Below are 18,382 nucleotides of genomic sequence, written 5' to 3'. Positions count from 1 at the left end.
TACCGGAATCTAATAGCAAAAATCCAATGCATACATATATCTTTTTTTTTCCCCCTAACAAAGAACCCCTCAAAGCTGCTCACTTTTACGGTTCATGCCCAAGGGTAAACCCCAATTAAATGCAGCTACATCTAATCTGTGTAACAGATTTGTTGCAGGGAGACTCAAAGCTTTTTTTTTTTTGTAGGAGACTCAAGCTAGAGACATTTGTTAACACACATGCATATATCATACTATACTATTATATGAAAATACGAATCATCTTTCTCGATTGTTCAGTATACGTTATCATTTGATAGAATATATTTTATAATATTTAAAAGGGTTAAAGAATGCTATCTCCTAGTGGACCATACGCCCAAACACATGGAAAAGTGGAACTATACTGCAAAAAGATGCCCATGTCCCTAGCTCCACTACCCCATGTGTGTGGACGTAAAGTACACTAGAAGCTACCATTCACTTTCCCTATTTAAAAGAAAAAAATCGCTATTGATTGTGGATTGTTATGTCTAGACACTAAGATTGACAAAAAGACCACCCTGCCCCTGGTTGGATGCCCATGTACCCCCTCTAGTTGATCACTACGCTAGCATAGGCCAAGCCCTTAAAAGAAAAAAAATGTTAGTGACATCTTGTAATGTATACAGATGTCATGTAGATGTGCCTGACATTGTTGTTTTCCTTTTTTTAAGTCTTTGAGATACCAATACTTATCCTTGGTTCCCAACATGCAATATAAGATTTTGACAATTGACGTAGCTAAGGACATATCAAACATAAGATATGCTTGACATTATTATTGTTGTTACATTGAATGTCGAGCAGAGGCTTATGTGAAAACACATTCTAACGTGCTGATCCTCTCTTCCACCATGTACTAAACATCGGCAACAGTTATGTTTTCAGTCTAAGGGTTCTACCTAAAGGGCTCATTCGGTGTGTGAAGCTTCCCACATATATGCGATCTAAAATGTGAAAACTACATAGCCTTATCCCAAAAATGTCGAAAAATTATTTTAATCAAGCATGTTCAAGGAGACAATTGTTAGGAAGGGACTGAAAGCTATACCTATCCTCTATAAATATAGAATGTGCTGGGTACCGCGACATTGTTAGGAAGGGGCTGAAATCTAAATATCCAACAAATTTCAGCCCTATAGGACTCACCACGTGACAAAAATAGTTCTACCAAGAAAGAAATCATTAGGAGACAATTTCTACTCCGGTTGTTACATCTCTACCAAGTGCCAATTTATTTATTTGGCAATCAAAGTTTGTGGACAGATTGTGCACATCACCCCTACTAACATCAAATTCCAGCCCAACCACAGAGGATTTGCCAAATCGAAAACTCTGAAAATTAATTCGTCGAATTTATTTGTTTGGAGGTACTGAAAGTAAAAAGGGAAAGGGGTCGATTTGGCAAAACACATTTGAAAATTACAGGGCATTCGGATAAAGCTTCCGCTAGGAATGGCTATAGCTATTCTGGAAAGAAATGGGCTAAGCCTTTTTCCTAATTGAATAAAGTCGGCTACATGTATCAGTAAAAAAAATATATATATATATATATAAGAAAGAAGAGGAAAAAAGGGAAAGATAAAGAAACAACATATATCGTCCCCTGCCACAGTTATATTTGATGTCATACTAGGGTCAAGCTATCTAGAGCAATATAAATGGCATCTTCTAATTCATTACCTCCTTTTCAAAAACTTTCAAAGGTATCCACCTGCTTATTGCCCCCTTTTAAGGAACTTTTGATTGGAGTTCTTCCTGCTGTTGGGTTAGCTTGTTTGCATAGATTTGAAATAACTGAAAATATGTTGGATTATTCCTATATAAACTGGACTACATATATTAAGTATTAACCCGGTAGCATGCTTCCATCTGTTCATCAAAAGAATTCAAATGGTTGGTGTCTCGAAGTTTGTTTGGAGAAATTTTAACTATTGTACTAATAAAACGATTCCAAAGAAATATTTTAAGTTCTACAACAGCGCTCCAACCATTTTATGTTTGATAATCTGTAAAATAATGTTGGGGAAGTAAAATATTCCTCCCTACTTCCAAGCATTTTATGTCGAAACAAACGAAGATTTTGTTATTGTTGTGACTAAGCTGAACTAACTTGTTTTTTCCTGTATGGCTTTAACTTGATCTAAAATATTACTTAATGTGCAACAGATTAACAGACAGAAAGAAGAAATAAATTAATCCTGATAAACAACTATGTTAAGTGAGAGAGAGAGAGTGAGAGACAAAGATGCTTGCTAATAAACAACTTGTTTCTTTGATGCGAAGCCTCTCTACTTCTACCAAAATAATCTTAGGATGACTCATCTAATCAGTTCCTAATAACACAAAATTGAACCAAAAATGATCTATACGAGTGAACAGCCTCACTAGGCGGATTTCATCTTTGCCGATGCTGAGGCAAGGTGAGATAGAGTCCTGTGTCCGACAAATAACAGAAAAGCTCCCAAGAACCCAACAGCCTTCAGTGTCGTGAACAAATCCAACTGTAGGCACCAACGATAACATAAATATTGTGCATTCACACCTAATAGACTAGCAATAGTACATGAATTAAATAAGAATGGTATAATATGAGTTGGTAAGTTATAAACAAAATGACAAACCTTCAACCAGAAAAGCAGGAAAAGCAAAAGAACGGATGCAATGCCAACATGGAAGAGTACAGCAAATGTAGCTGGTACGGCTGAAGTAGGGAAGTTCTTTAGGTTCACTTTGAGACATAATAACTGCCAAAGACAACCAACGCTTGTTAACAGATATGACCGGTGTGATAAGACAATCATGAAGACATATAAAAGCAATTGCCTAGTAAAATGATGATACCGCACCATAGCTCATACACGGACATCATCACCAAAAAGATGAATTGTTTAACCAGATTTCAAGAATACCACAACTACACTACTGACCACACTGCAATAAAACTATCAAAATTGATGAACAAACCCTCAGGATACAAACAGTAATGATATTATTCAAGAAACTACGAAAAATAATGGAAAGAATAAAAAGTAATGATATTATTCAATAAAATACAAAAAATAATGGAAAGAATAAAAAATAAGTACTGAACGTTATAAATTGACAACCAGAAGACACAAGTGAAGCAGCAAAGTGGAATTATCAGTGAAGATCTAAGAGGCCTCGAGTGAATGCCAGATGTAAAACAGAAACTCACCCCAATTATAAAACCAATGAATGGTACAAGCGTAAGACCCAAGAAGGCAAGAGCAAGTTCCTTGGCCGGATGTCTCTCTGGTGCCCTGAAGATATGGGTTATTTCTGGTTTCGATCCATATCTTGTGTAGGGATCAACAGGTTGTGGAGGAGGACGTGTTGCCTTCTCTGGTGGCTCTGGTAGATCTAACTCAACATGGCCCAAAGCCTTCAAGAATGAGTTTTCCTGCAAAATTAAATACAGACACATAGTTATCCACTAAAAATAATTTCCTTTTTTACTTTTTGTGGCATCATTTTCATGAGAGAGAGAGAGAGAGAGAGAACCATGGCAGCATCACCAACTGTAAGTTGAATGTCATACATTCCAGAGAGATAGTAGAACTTCTCAACTAGACTGAGGAAATCCTGCAAGCCAAAGTAGTGTATGAATTACCATACGAAAATGTTCATTTTTCAAATAAAGACCCAATGGGTAAGATGAAGTCAAAAAGATGATTCACTCAGTTTGAGTTTCTCCCATGCTTAATCAAAAGAACTGGGGCACACCAACTGCCACCATGAGTTTCAAAAGGAACTCAAAAGGATAACCACCAGAACCACAGTTGTCAAGACATTGCCTAGGCGATCCAGGCTCTTTATAGGGTCGAAGGCCGCAGCACACCTTGTTGACACTTCACAAGTTTACGTTCATTAATGTCTATTGCTTTGTTTTTTTATGAATATAGTTATATTATATGCTATGTTTTGTTGTATGTTGGGTCTCATATTAAGTCTTTGCTAGCATAATAATATTATATTGGATTTTTATCAAGCATAATTATATAATTTATCAATGCTACATTACAGTCATATGCTGCATGCTTTGGCAGGCACCTTGTCTCCCCCCCCCCCCCCAACTCTCTTCAACACCTTTGGGTCTTCTATTCACCTTGACAACTATGGCCATAACGAAATTTTTTGCATTAGTTTCTTCTGAGGGCCATAAGCGAAAATGCATGATTTTCTAATTTATTTACAATCTTTTTGACATCATTTACAAATGCCTTTTGTAAGTTAGAAAAATTCTTACAATCTTCTCATATAATGTATTAGAAGTATTTACAATGCTTTAGAAAAAAGATACTTATGATGCTGAGATTAATGAGTAGCCAACCACTTAATCAAACAATTCTTCATGCAAATGTAAAATGCAAATTGGATGCTTAAAAAATTCAGGATGTCTCATTAAACAAGTGGGCAAAAAGTTGCAGTGGTAAAACCTAATCATCAGGAGTGATGGAAGAAACTTAACTAGTACTATCTCAAACTGTTTTCCAGAGTTCCCCACCACAAAGATATGCTCAACTTTGGTTTCATGTTTCAACTTAAGGACCACCTGCAGGCAAATAAATTTCTCAAGAAAGTCAATATGTGGAAGCAACATTCTTTGAGGCACCAAAAAACTGACCACAAACCTGATGTGGCTTGAAAACATGGCCAAGAGGAGTCGTCAACTGAAATGACAAACGCAACTTCTGCAGATGGTTTGCTGACAGCGACACACCAGTTTCCCCTGATAAATCTAATCTGAATAAAACAAATGAAGCACTAGAATTAGGTTCAGTTCATGCTAAAAATTCAGCATTCCACAAATCATTTACATATTCAGTTTTTCAATAGCGCAAATTAAAGTAGGATGGTTGAAGTAGAGAGGTGCATCCGGAGTGTTCTAAGATCATATAAGAAAATTTTATAGAATAGTAGTACGGACGGCTATGATGTATAGGGCAGAATATTAAGCAGTTAAGAAGCATCACATAGATAAGCCAAGTGTAGCAGACTTGAGGATGTTGAGATGGATGCGTGCCAAAACTAAGAATGATAAAATAAGGAATGGCCATATTAAAGTTGATTTGGGAGTTGCCCCGAAAACTATAAGTTCCGAGAAAGTCGTTTGAGGTGGCATGGCCAGGAAGCCTTGAGAGGCACCGGTAAGGAGTGATCTAATTCAAATTGAAGTATCTATGAGAGCTAGGGGCAAGCCTAAAATGACCATAGAAGTAGTGAGGAAAAACATGCACATAATTTAAGTCTTGCCTCAAGTATGAGCCCAAAGAGAGCTGTTTGGAGGACAAGGATCCATGTAGCCGACCCCATTAGATGAGATTTTACTAATCTATTGTTGTGTTGATGCATTCTTTTCTTTTTTTATTATTGTTAATAGTATGTCTTCGCATAGATCCATGTAGCCAACTCCATTTAATTGGGATAAGGCTGAGTTGTTGTTGTTTTCAGAATTCAATAGTGCACCAAAGGTATCTCACTCATAGTACAGACCGACTTCAATGCAAAGTTGACAAATTCGCAAATAATTGCTGGAAAAATTCGGCTTGGCAAAAAATTCAGAACAAATCCGAACTGGTTTGAAAATTTCTGAAAATTCACTCTTTTTTTTTTTAGAGTTCACAAATAATTCAGGAAACGAATAATTTGGAATCAAAGATTCGGACATCAAATGAGAATATTTCTACTTGATTTGAAAAAATCAGAATCTTTGCAAATTCCAATAAAAATTAAGAAAATGGATGCAAATTTTGATTAATTTCTGAACTAACCCAAATCCAACTTTTTACAGAGCGAGTCTCCATCCTTAATGCACCGAGACAGCATCTGAGAGAAGCACTAGGTTGGACTGGTCGGTTAAGTGGGCCCATGCCCGTCAATTCTTCTTCAATGTAGAATTGGATTTCACCTAAAATATAATTATTATTCTTCTAATCAAGTTCATCATGCAATGCCTGCCAGATTAATTTTTTTTTTTTTTGGGTAATGCTGTTCATAACTGCCTAGGCCACAAGGCATCCCGAGATGCCCTAGGCCACTGGTCAGCTTACGTGTGAAGGTGCCAGATCAGACCGAGAGGTAAAAGAGGGAGGAGAGTAGAGAAGACGAATAATTAGAAGAAAAGGGGAAGAATAAAACTACCCATAACTGGCAGAATCACCTTGGCACCAATGACAATTATGGTACCATTCACGCGGCAAACCAATTCTTGCTTTGCCAAACAAAAATACAAACATTATACAGGAAATGTATTTGAATATGTAATAGTTTGTTTTCCAACTAACAAAATCATATGATAGCTACCATGCGTGTTATCACTCATTGGAGTCATTAGACCTTTGCATTAACACGTCTAAGGGCAACATGTATATAAAACAATCACGTCACATACAGACGAAACACAATTAATTCAAGCAAATGATTCTATGAAACATGTCAAACAGAAAACAATGAGTGAGAGAATTACACAAAGAAAAGGTAAAGACTTTACTTTTGTTTGGTCTCGACGCTTCCAAGGTCACTATCTAGCACCACAATTTCTGCATTGTTAATTTTGATGACTCCAGTGAAAAATATCGGCACTTGAGACTGGCCTCCAGTAGCATATATTTTCTTATGCTCAGGATCATGAAGCACAACCTATAAAAACTAGGTTGTCAGATCCAGGATCATGGAAAGATCGACATGAGGCAAAAGAATGATAATTACCTCAAAAACAAATATATACTTCCCAACATCGAGAGTCTTTGGCAGGACATCCAAGGAATGAATTGAGCTTTCTGGGTCAAATTTGAGTTCCTGTGTCATACAGAAGTCAGATGACATCACAGCAGCAGGCTAGTATGAACATTAGCAGTACAAGCACATAAAGACTAAATGCACCAAAGAGGGGAAAAAAAGGGTAAAGGCAGTGCAGCACCTTATTCTCAACTATTGGCGTATCTTTTGAACCAGAACTGAAAGCTTTCACAAGTTTCACTGTTAATGGAGGTGAATTGGATCCCAGAACGGTGTTAACTTTTACCTGTCAAGTACAACCATTAGCATGTTCAGAAGTAAAACATAACTGGAAGTCAATGGAAATAAAGAACAAGGAAAGTCAGCAAAAGTGAGCATCAATGATCAACCAATGAACCTGAATAAAGAATGGTGAGACTAAACTATGGGGCAAGGAATGTACATAGAAAACCTCACTGTTCCACTTTTTGACAACCCTAAATGAAAGAAGAAGAAATCATGGTACAAAATCTAAGGTGGAAACACACAAGAACTCAAGAAGATCCAAAAAGCCAGTCACACATAGGAATCAGTTGGGTTAAGCAGGTTGCCAGAGTGATTCATCTAATCTGACAGGCAGACTTATCAGTGAGAAGATCATATATGACAGCATTGCAAAACACCTAGGAGAATTTAAGCCATTTGGAATAGCCTCTTGGTGTGGTTTACAGTTCTAGTAAGGATTCTAGAAGTTCACAGAAACTGAAAACCACAAGCTACACCAGGATCCAAATTGAATATTATGAAGTAAAATAAGCAACCTGCACAAAACTCCCTACCTCCTTCCCCCCCTCCAAAGAATAGGGGCCTGCTACACTGCTACCCAGTCCCCTCCATTCTTTTGCTGCTGCCTATTCCCCACCCTACAGGGAATCTGTCAAGCATCAATGGCTGAATCCGTATCCAGACATGGACATCAATTTTTCAATGGGGAGTTAAAAATCTGGGTAACACATATCAGATCAACAAGCTCATTATCTGATTCAAATCCAACCCATGCTGACAGCTTTATGCCTCAACTTATCAAACTGGCAAACTAATAATGAAATAACTATGATGCATTATTAATTAATGCAGAAGATCACACATGATCACCAGAAAAATGTTGAGGAAAAAGGGAACGAGTAAGAAAAATATACTATCAATGCCAAGACACTGGAAAAATGAAACCAGATGACCCACCTTCAGAAGGTCTCTTGTAGCTAAGGAATGCACAGAAGCTGGAAGTGACAAAATCAGTGGAATGAAAAACCTGCAACAAAGAAATAAACTTGAAAATGGTTTCACATAAAAACATAAAAAATACCTACAAAAACAATTAGTGCTGAGGTGTTCATATAGTTCCACTTAAACAGAAGACTCTACACCAAATATTTAATATTCCACAAAGTTATCATTCAGGTGTCTAGGCATGAATGGAAGCCAAGAAAACCCATATATCACATCCATGAATATTCAGATAAAACAACTCTTTTGACGATAACAACTCAACTCCATCTAAGCCTATCACAACTGAATGGGATTGGCGACATAAATAGTGTTTTTCCATTCTACTCTAGTTCAGAGCCATACTGTTTGTTAACCCAAAGCAAAAGCCATCCATATATATTCTCACCACTTCTGCCCAGGTGATTTCCAGTCTAGCCCTTTTTTCCTCTAGCTCCTCCAATTGTACGATATCCATTCTTAACAGTGCATTCAATAGTGCCCTTCATTATAAATCCTCAAACCATCTCAAGTGATTTTCCCTCAACTTATCACCGATCAGAGCAATTCCTAAGTTGTTGTCCTGAAAGTGTTCATTTCTTATTTATTTAGATTTTAGATTTTTTCTGTTTTCACCACTCACCTCAGTGACGTGAACACGCTACATTATCGAGCAAAGAAGAAGCAATTGGAAAAATTAGAATGATAGATTTAAATAGTCAAGGAAACAAAGTATGAACTATGTGGATCATTGAAGATCAATTAAAGTAGAAAGCTTCACAATTATTACTTGCCTATTGTTCTCTAAGCAAGCCAACGAATCTATCTGGTCAAATAAGTCTTTGGAAGTGCCAGGAACTCCAATTCCAAGGAAAAAGTTGGCCAAACCCATGATTTTATCACCTGGAAGCTGAAATATTCAAAACAAAAGTGTAAGAACAGAACAAAAGACAACCAAAAAAAAGGGACCTACAATGCAACAAGTATTGCATAAACTCACATTCAGGTTTCCAGATGTAACGGCTGCAAATGCTGTTACGCCACGTACCACAGATGCAGTGGCTGAAAGAGGGCCTTGATGCTCAAGTTTCTCATCAAAGTAGAAGGCACCATCATCTAAAGTAAGTGAATGGAGTTTATGAGTAAGTCATAGCAACTAAATATTCCTACAGCAGGCCAACTGAAGCTGACTAGTCCAATTCATCTCTTGATTTAAACAAATGGTCTGAACATGAAGAAATTGAGCTTCACTTGTATCTTCAAACAGTCAAATGAATATTTTTAAATAACAGTATGAGGAATTTGTGATGCAGTTTGCCCATTGGCAAAAGTTCAGGAATATGGGAGGTCTCATGTTCACATCATCAAACCTACCCTCAGAAGGGTCAAATATGCCTATTTCAGTAAATATTTACCTAGATGACCAAAATTTTAACGACGGGCAAACTTTTGGTAGCTCAAAAAAAAAATATTAAAAGGACCATAATTATATCAGTCTGGGGACAAAACCAAATTAATTAGGAGTTATATTTAAGAAAGGACATGTTTAGGCATCTCAATCCCCTGTTTTGGGACTTGCTGTGGCATGCTAAAACCCTAGTTAGGGTTGTTCCTTTGCTATGGCGCTAGGTGTAGTTACATTGCCACAATGCTAACTCCTAATCCCAATTCTCAGAATTTTGGGATTTATATTTTTCTTCTCTTATTTCCTTTTTTTTTTTTTTTTTTTTTTTGTAGCAGCTAGTTTACTGCTATTGATATCTGAATAACCACTCCACTGAGTTTTATCTATCAAGAGTGCTCCACATTCACTAACGTACTACTTACGTTGATATTCATCTCTTAATACAAATTTTTCAAGTGATTTATGTATATTTTGACCAACTCTCTCAAGGATCTGATAGAAGGTCAGACCTCAACTAGAGAAAGAGCTTGATTTCTTTAGAATACATTATTAGTTGCACTTACCATTTGAGATCTGTGACCCATTTCTTGTCTAATGCCTATCCTACATCAGAGATATAGGTTTCCGATTTACACCCATTCAATCCCTTTGCAAACTTTTTTATCTTTGGTAACATTACGTATGTTGTATGATTCTATCAATTCTTAACAATCTTGAACCATTGACTTGAAACGTTGTTTTGTACCTATAGAATTGATGATACAAGTTCATCGCATCAAATAACATATGGATGGAAAAGGTAGCAACAAGCAATCTGACCAAAATAATGCAGGAAAAAAAAAAGGATACACAGGGGCCATGGGTGGTAATGGAAAGAGCACATACCATATCTCTCAAGACTGTCAAAAAGCTTTACTATGTCATTTTTCACTGTACCAATCTGTCAAGAACAAGCACACTTTAGATCATATATAACATCAGAAGCTTCACAGCACCACATTAATAACACATTGTATAATGAGGGCAGGCCATATGTACAATTAGCTGATTCATAGTAACAACATGTCATGCAATAGCTTTTTCAGTGTGACAACATGTCATGCAATTAGCTGACTCATAATGACACATTGTATTATTAGGACTCATAGCTAATCTATTCCCTTCTCAAAGATTAAAGCATCAATATATATTGTTGGAAGTAAAAAAGAAAATTTTTTACTTTACCAACACAGGATGCGACAGAAAGCTAGAAATTTCCAAGTACCAATCCACATCCATTGGTATCAAAGTAGCCAGACCCTCTCCTACTTCCTCACAAGGAAAACATAAGGGGAAGAGAAGGAAAAAAGAGCCATGTCATGGACTCTTTGGGAGCATTGAATGGAATACAGAATATATATGTATATAAAATATATATATGTATGTATATACACATATACATACATACATATATATATGTATATATATGTATACATATATATATATATATATATATGTATATATATGTAAACATATATATATATATATATATATATAATTTATGGGATCTCCACAATTCTTGAAACTGGAATCACTCCTAAAAATAGAAATCAATATTTAAGTGAAGTTTACTTTGTAGTTTAGATTTCCAGGTGGCTATTCCATCTTCCATCACTAAGTTTCTCTACAATCCAAGTTTAGATTCCTTTCCTATTTCTGACTCAATTTATGAAAAAACTACAGCTGGACTCATGTGTTTTCACCCTTCTCCACTGAATAGAGCAGAGGGTCTCTATTGGCAATTGGCCAGTGCCCTGCTTATGTGGTATAGTCACCTTTTTTCGGTAAAAATATAGTCACCTTCGAAGATGCTTTTGCATCAAGCCCAAAGATGACTCAATGTTAAAAGCATAAGTGCTTATGAGTTAATACTGTTACAGCCTTAAAAATAGAGTAAATTGATGCAGAAGGTAGATGAAAAGGAGGGGCTGAACCCAACCAGTCATCTGATTCATACCATCCCTTTCAACCATGACTGTGGCCTTATGTATGGAGCCACCCTATGGGATGCTTCTGCATCAAGGCCACACATGACTTAATGTTATAAAACAAGAGTGCTTGTGAGTTAGTTACTGTTATGGCCTTCAATAGAGTGAAATTCATCTAGAGTGTGCTGCATCAAAGCCAAAGATGACTCGATGTCAGAAAAACATGAGTGCTTATGAGTTAGTAACTGGTATGGCCTTGAATAGAAGAGGCTAAACCCTAGCAGCCATGGGGTTCATATTGTCCCTTTCCAACCACAACTGTGGCCTTTAAAAGCATCATTGTTTTTTCTTTTACCTGCTGTTGTTAATTTGTAATTTTCAATGCCTAGTGTTATTATTTCATTTTGTTTCCATTTTACTGTTAGAAGTTTCTATTTTATTTATTCCAAATAGAATTTCTATGATAACTGAATTATGGGATCTTGAGAGACCGTATAACCCAGTAAATAGTTGTATTAATTCCCAGACTAAACCAGTGTTTTGATGAAATTAAGCATTGGCCTATTTCTTTGCTGTGTGGACTCGTAGTGGTGTCAATAGGGTTGGATTCACCAACTAATCTGTGTGGCGGATTCCCAGCAAGTCTATCTTTTCTTATGTTCTTTTAGTTTCAATCCAGTTCTGCAACAAAACTAACAGGTCAGAAATTCTCTTATGTTTAATGTTACTTGCTCTCTGTGATACTGTCTTTTATCTAATTCTATTACTGTCATTTGTGATCAAAATCAGCTTTGTCCCCACAGTTTTCCATTCTAGTTCCATCTCCTGAGGTCATAAGTATTCTCTTATATCAGTTCTTTATTTCTCTGAACAGAAGCTCTTTCTTGTTCCTGTTACGAGTTACGACCCATACCCTGTTTTCCCACTTTGCTTGAGAAATAAATTTCTGACTTAATTTAATAGCCCTGAGTCCATTCTAGCTGGAATCGTTTGAGTCAGTTATGACTCAACCACTAAGTTATAGAATTGTTTAAGATTAAATTCATCCATTTCTTAAAGATAGTGACCGAGTTGACTTAGCAGAAATTAGCTGAGAACTTGGTCACAACAAAACTCATTGTTTTGGTTTCCGTTGTCGCTTTTTTCAATTCTTTTCCTTTTCTTTGACCCCACTTACACTTGCCCAAGGGTTTTAAAGACTGAATTTTTCTGTTATGAGTTTCTATGAGCAAGAATTGGGGCTTTTCAAGCTTTTTCCTCCGTAAAACCCAAAACTCATATCTTCTACAACATCCAATGGAAATTTATTTCAATCTTTGCCTTTATTTCGTTTGAATTAGAAGTTTCTGATTGAGGTGTTTTGAGGAGGTTTTGGTGGATATTTCAATTTCTTATTTTTCTTGATTGATTGTCGTTGTTACTCTTACTCATTTTATGGGGATGGTTTGATGGGTTTCTAGAAGCCTATGAGATTAGGTTTAGAAACTTAGAAGAAAACCGGGTCACAATAAAGAGAAAAATACCAGATTATAAAGATTACAGAAGTTCAATCTATAGGACCCTGCAATAAGAATCAATGCCAAAATCAGACTTTTGAAACCACAAACAGATTAACATAATCCGGTTGACAGATACTAAACCAGAATTGAAGACAAGTTCAAAATCTGAAGATTTCTGAAAATCCTACCATAAAAAGGATTCTTTGAAATCAATGAAATACTAGGGTTTGAAATGCTGATCTTAAGAACAGATGCTATCACTTGAGTAGTTGAACTTAGATCTGAAATTTCAGAACTGAAGAACACATCCAACAGTATATCAAAATCAAAGAACAGAATTAAGAAATATGCGAATGAACAGGAAAAGAATTGTGTACTAACATGAATTCTGGATTGATACTTTAGAAAGAACAATGGAAGAAGAATAGAAGGATATGGACCACGCTTCTCACCTGGAACTTGATTGGAATCCCATCATTCCTACCTTAACATCTCACCAGGGGTTGTTGGGTCACAAAACAGAATTCTGCATCTCACAGAACATTGGAGAAAAGGCCAAGTAACGTAGAAACTAGGTTGACAAGTCAAACTAAGTCCCAAACTGCAGGATACATAATCAAAGAACAACCAATAACCAGGGTAGAACAGCAATACAAAACAGATCAGAAATAACGAAGAAATCAGTTCTGGGAATCAGGGCAATTGATTCAAAAAGTGAAGGTTTCTGGGGTCAGAATATAATCAGCTATGAAGAGGCATAACAGGTACTGATATGGAGTAAGAACAGGTCATAAATCATGAACAAACATCATAGGAACCCAAGGAAATCAGATTCAGTCTATCGACTTCAACCTCATGTCTGAAAACAGAGTAATAGACACTACATGACAAAAATATGGTGATTTCGTATATCTCGCAAACCACAGGCCAGAAAGACCAGGAATTCGGATCGAGTGGAGTACTAGATGTGATGGAGGTTTGATCCAAATATCAGCCAAAAGTGATGGCAGGAAGTCTCTCAGGCAGCAAGGAACCAATTAGGAAACGAAGTGGAATTCAGACTGAACAGAGAATCTGTGTGTACCTGGTGTGATTGAGGTGAAGTAATGGATCCTTGAACAGCTTGAACAGCAAAGAAGAAGAAGATAATAAAGGAGAAAGAACCCCACAGGCTTCCCACCGCAAAGGGTCAGTTGGATCAAACACCAACTCAAGCAGCTTTGATCAAACACAAAGCAATTCCCAGCAAGGAGAAGCAGCAGCAGCAGCCATGGTTTAATTCTTCAAATCGTTAAGCTATGGGAGCCTCCTTGCTTTGTATTAATAGTGATAATAGGGGAGGAAATACAGCCTAGCAATTGGAAAGTTCCAAAATAGGAAACCCCACAATTGATTGCCTATTACATAAGTTCCTAGAAACTGAAAATAGAAACAATGGAAAAGGAAACTAACAACTAATAACTTAACTCCTAAGAAATAACAAAGCCTAACAACTTAAATTGAACCCAACTAAATGGAAAAAAAAATAGTTAATCCCGTATGCAACCATAATAACCCCAGTTTAAACCCATAAAAGTGACCCATTACACTCCAAACCACATGGACTGAAAGCCCAACATACGTACAACCCAACCCTAGGCTTATTCCTAATAAAACAAGCCTAGTTTGGTGAAGAATTTGCATCAAGCTTTATTCATTATAAATTTCATGTCTCAATCCTAAACAAACTAGTAATCAAACTAGCTACTTAATTGACCAAATTTAAAACAACTCCAAAACTGACAAAATTTTCCACTTGTGTTTGGAGTCCTACACCAAGGAGGACTTGACATAATGAAAGAAAGTCAACTCATAACATAAGTGGACTTATAGATTTCTAATCCAGCCTGAACTAGGACACAGACATAATCGAAATCGGAAAATAAACTGAAAAAAAAAAGCTCTCCTTAAATAGAGTAGACTATTAGGATTCCCAGTGGGACTAGGATTTCTAGAGAAACTACAAAATCTGAAAATAAACCGCAAGCTATTCTTCTTCTCCTGGCATTGCTACCAGTGCCTAGATACTGCATCATGTTTATGTGAAAATATGATGAGACTTGTACAATATCGGTTGCGTGTGATGAGCTTCCAAACAACATTCATATGGTTTCCACTTAACAGAAATACATTAAATTATATGGATAATTAGTTAAATTTTCTACAACTTTTGAATTTTTTATAATTGCTTTGGGGGATCATCTTGAATCCAACAATTTACGATTCAAATCCCAATCCAATTCAACAACACATCATTCGGATTCTACAATTCAATTTGGCATTGGCAACAATGGCTGTATAAGTTTATAACATTACAGTTACTGCACTGTCAACACCATGCCTGAATGTTTTTGCAACGTTATGATCTTATAACACTACTATGTTCATTAAATCTCAAACTCCAAATCTGCCACCAGTTTCTGGTGCCTTTCATTTCGAAAAATGCAAAACAGGCCATGGCCTTAGTACCAACTCAAAACACCCTAATTTATATATTTACCACGCCACCATCCCTTCTAAGATTTTGAGCAACAATAAAGAAAATATAAAAGAAGATGCACATGACTGATACCACTATTCATATGCCAATAAATCCAGTAATATAGATAGAGACTTTCATTAGTTTTATATAAATAATGAATTTTCTACAGTTGATTTTTGCGGAATACACCCTTACCATAGATTGATCAACTTCAGAGGAAGCTAGTACAACAACTCCAGCAAGTGCTTCAAGTGCTAGCCCTACAAAAAAAAAATAGGACACCAGAGAGTGAGGAACCTAAATTGAAAATTTTAGAAGTAAAATAAAAATAAATAAATAATAAAAACTCAGCCTCCACATCCCCCCCCCCAAAAAAAAAAAAAATCTAACTACAAAAACAGAATAGAATATAATAGACATTAAATAGAACATGGACATAAAGTCACAAAGCATTCAAAACTATACCAGCAGCATAAGTACTAGACTCAGCACCACTAGAGCTATAGCGCCACCTCCCATCACTCTGGCTGAGGGCCTATCAACAACAGATAAATAAAAAATTCATCAATGGCAATTTGGCAATGATAAGTCTAGTTGCTGTAAATAGAAGACAGAAAATCGTTGTCCAAAGGCAGTTGGACAATAAAATTAAAATATATAGGGTGATGAAACCTTAATTGAATGAAAAATTCCATCTGCATCCCCAAGATGTACATTGCTTCCAGAGTCCTCATCCTGCAAGGACGTTGAGATAAACCAAAAGTTCAGTTTTATTAAAATGAGATATGAAACATTGTGACAGGCCAGTGAGATTAATAAGAAGGATAAGTTACTTACAAGCTTAAAAAATAAACAGCACCAATTTTAAAGAAAAAAAAAAGCATACCAACAAGAAGACACAAGTAAGCAAAACCGTGCAACCAATATAGTATTCCAGTCCTCTATATGATCTTCAAATTGAATTTTTCCCCTCTAAAGAAAACTTACAAAAGGAACAGAAACAATAGTACAATCTGCTGCCACACCAGGAAACATATAAGTTGACGTCCGAAGCATAAATCACCTTAATAAGAACCAAGCCTCCAATTGAATAATAAAGGTCAACTAATGAATTTGCATCCTTGACAACTGCTTGAAGTTTTGAAGCCATAACCTTGGATACAAACAGAAAGCAACATATATTATGCATATAGACATCTCTATAAAGTGAACAAAAAATGAATAAAGCTCACAAGAAAGTTTCTATACAACCTTAAGCCATCGGTAAGAAGCATACCTCAAAATTATCCACATTAATATTGCACTTCACGATACTATTAACTCTTAAGGCATAAAACAAATCCTTTGGACTTGAAGATGATGACCCAAGTTTTTCTACAACAATTGAGCATGTTGCTTTATTTATATCAGCAGCCTTTTCTATGCCAAGAACCTGAAATGTTCTCACTGCTTCATATGTCTCCTCCAAGCTGGTCAATAGTAACATTAAGTCAGATATTGAACAATTACATCTCATTAGATTCACATAAGTTCCATATAATGACATCAAGCCAACAGGTAGGTTGGTATCATGAAATTCCTAACCCCCGCCCCCCAAAAAAATTAGGAAGAAAGAAACCTACCATAAAGCACACAACCACACTAAGTCCGATAAAAAGCCACTCAACCACACTAGAACACATCACATTCTCATGGAGCTTTCTCTGAATTAAAGATAATGCTAGCATTTTTCTTTTCTTTTTTTCTGATAAGCAATGCTAGCATTATTTACAATACAAGATGTATGAAACCAACCATACGAAAACATTCCCCATCAGATCCTAAACAAAGGAAAGCCTCCCTTGGTTTTCACATACAGCATCCATACTCGGTTAAAGAACAAGGCATTCAACCCTACCAAAACACATCACATTCTCATGGAGATTCCTCCGAATTAAAGATACATGAAATTTTAACAGCGTTAATTCAAAATGACATTTTTACAATATTTAACGTATAGAACCAACCATAAATACTAAATTCCCCATCAGATTCTAAACAAAGGAAAGCATCATTTTTTTTTCACATAGATCATTCTCAGAGTTACTGAATCAAATCAATTTTCAAGTTTCCATTTCTAGACATTCCAATTACAACAAACTGTATCAAAAGATTACAGTTTTTCCGTCATAACTAAATCAAAAAAATAAAAATAAAAAACAGATAACCATACAACAGAAAACAGGAGGTTTAGTTAGGGTTTATCCAACCTTCCGTAAGATCCATCGACCGGTGCTAAAAGCTCTAAAGCAGCAGATCGATGATCATTCGTTATAGGTTGAAAGATCGCGGCTTGGCACAAGTATAGTGAGAGAAACAGAACCAGAAACACCAGATTTCTGGCCATTCCTGCAGAAAGTAGAGAAAAAACAGAGGAAAAAGCAAGTGAAGTTTCAGAATCGAATCGATCTGAACTTTGAGTTTAAGGAATTTTAAGATCTAATGATCTTTACCTTAACAGTGTTTCGAAATCGACTTTCGAGTCTTTGGAGTCGCAGACTTTGTTCGAAGTGGGACTTCGATTTTCTCCGAGTCCGTGCGGAACCCCAAATAAAAAAGGCTTTTCTCTGCGAAAATTCTCTCTCCGTTTATTTGGTTTTCCTTTGTCAATAGGTACCCGCATTCAGTGCCGGAGAGAAAATTGAAGTAAAACGGATCGGGTCCTAGTAATCGGGTTGCAAATTGCAATGGATGATTGCTGATGATCAGCTGGGACTTCAACACATTTGGCAAGTTGTTGGTTTGACCTTCGATCAGCCTAGGGTTGTCAATTGGTCGGGTTGGATCGGTATCAATTGGGTATAATTGGTGTTCCTCATTTTAGGACCTCGCATCATAATTGAGATCAAAATCCTCTGTTTTTCTCATCCTTGTTTTTCTTTGTTTTGCTACCTGCAGAACACGACACGTGGACAACTTTAAG

The 18,382-nt window shown here is 36.3% G+C and overlaps 1 protein-coding gene across 1 annotated transcript; it reads right to left on the bottom strand.

The window, feature by feature from the left end:
* Nucleotides 1-2,191: 2,191 nt before the first annotated feature.
* Nucleotides 2,192-18,072, bottom strand: LOC122081954 (dolichyl-diphosphooligosaccharide--protein glycosyltransferase subunit 2). Its single transcript, XM_042649389.1, has 20 exons — nucleotides 17,913-18,072; nucleotides 17,670-17,808; nucleotides 16,697-16,889; nucleotides 16,484-16,573; nucleotides 16,093-16,155; nucleotides 15,886-15,955; nucleotides 15,616-15,680; nucleotides 10,319-10,373; nucleotides 9,029-9,144; nucleotides 8,823-8,938; nucleotides 8,005-8,074; nucleotides 6,965-7,069; nucleotides 6,754-6,843; nucleotides 6,536-6,684; nucleotides 4,677-4,788; nucleotides 4,514-4,597; nucleotides 3,547-3,627; nucleotides 3,221-3,445; nucleotides 2,646-2,768; nucleotides 2,192-2,525 (listed from the first exon to the last, which is right to left on the bottom strand). Exons 2-20 carry the CDS (start codon nucleotides 17,804-17,806, stop codon nucleotides 2,409-2,411), a joined length of 2,061 nt encoding a protein of 686 aa, XP_042505323.1. The 5' UTR covers nucleotides 17,807-17,808; nucleotides 17,913-18,072; the 3' UTR covers nucleotides 2,192-2,408.
* Nucleotides 18,073-18,382: the final 310 nt, after the last annotated feature.

Source organism: Macadamia integrifolia, chromosome 6, assembly GCF_013358625.1.
Source record: "Macadamia integrifolia cultivar HAES 741 chromosome 6, SCU_Mint_v3, whole genome shotgun sequence".
Classification (NCBI taxonomy): domain Eukaryota; kingdom Viridiplantae; phylum Streptophyta; class Magnoliopsida; order Proteales; family Proteaceae; genus Macadamia; species Macadamia integrifolia.
The sequence above is the reverse complement of the archived record's forward strand: the minus strand, read 5'-3'. Positions and strand labels throughout refer to the sequence as shown.

Excerpts from the sequence above, each read along its gene's own strand:
- LOC122081954 (XM_042649389.1), bottom strand. The coding sequence starts at position 17,806 with ATGGCCAGAAATCTGGTGTTTCTGGTTCTGTTTCTCTCACTATACTTG. Across the intron at positions 8,939-9,028 it reads TTACATCTGGAAACCTGAAT|CTTCCAGGTGATAAAATCAT; the intron begins GTGAGTTTATGC and ends TGAATATTTCAG. Across the intron at positions 6,844-6,964 it reads CGCCAATAGTTGAGAATAAG|GAACTCAAATTTGACCCAGA; the intron begins GTGCTGCACTGC and ends TGTATGACACAG.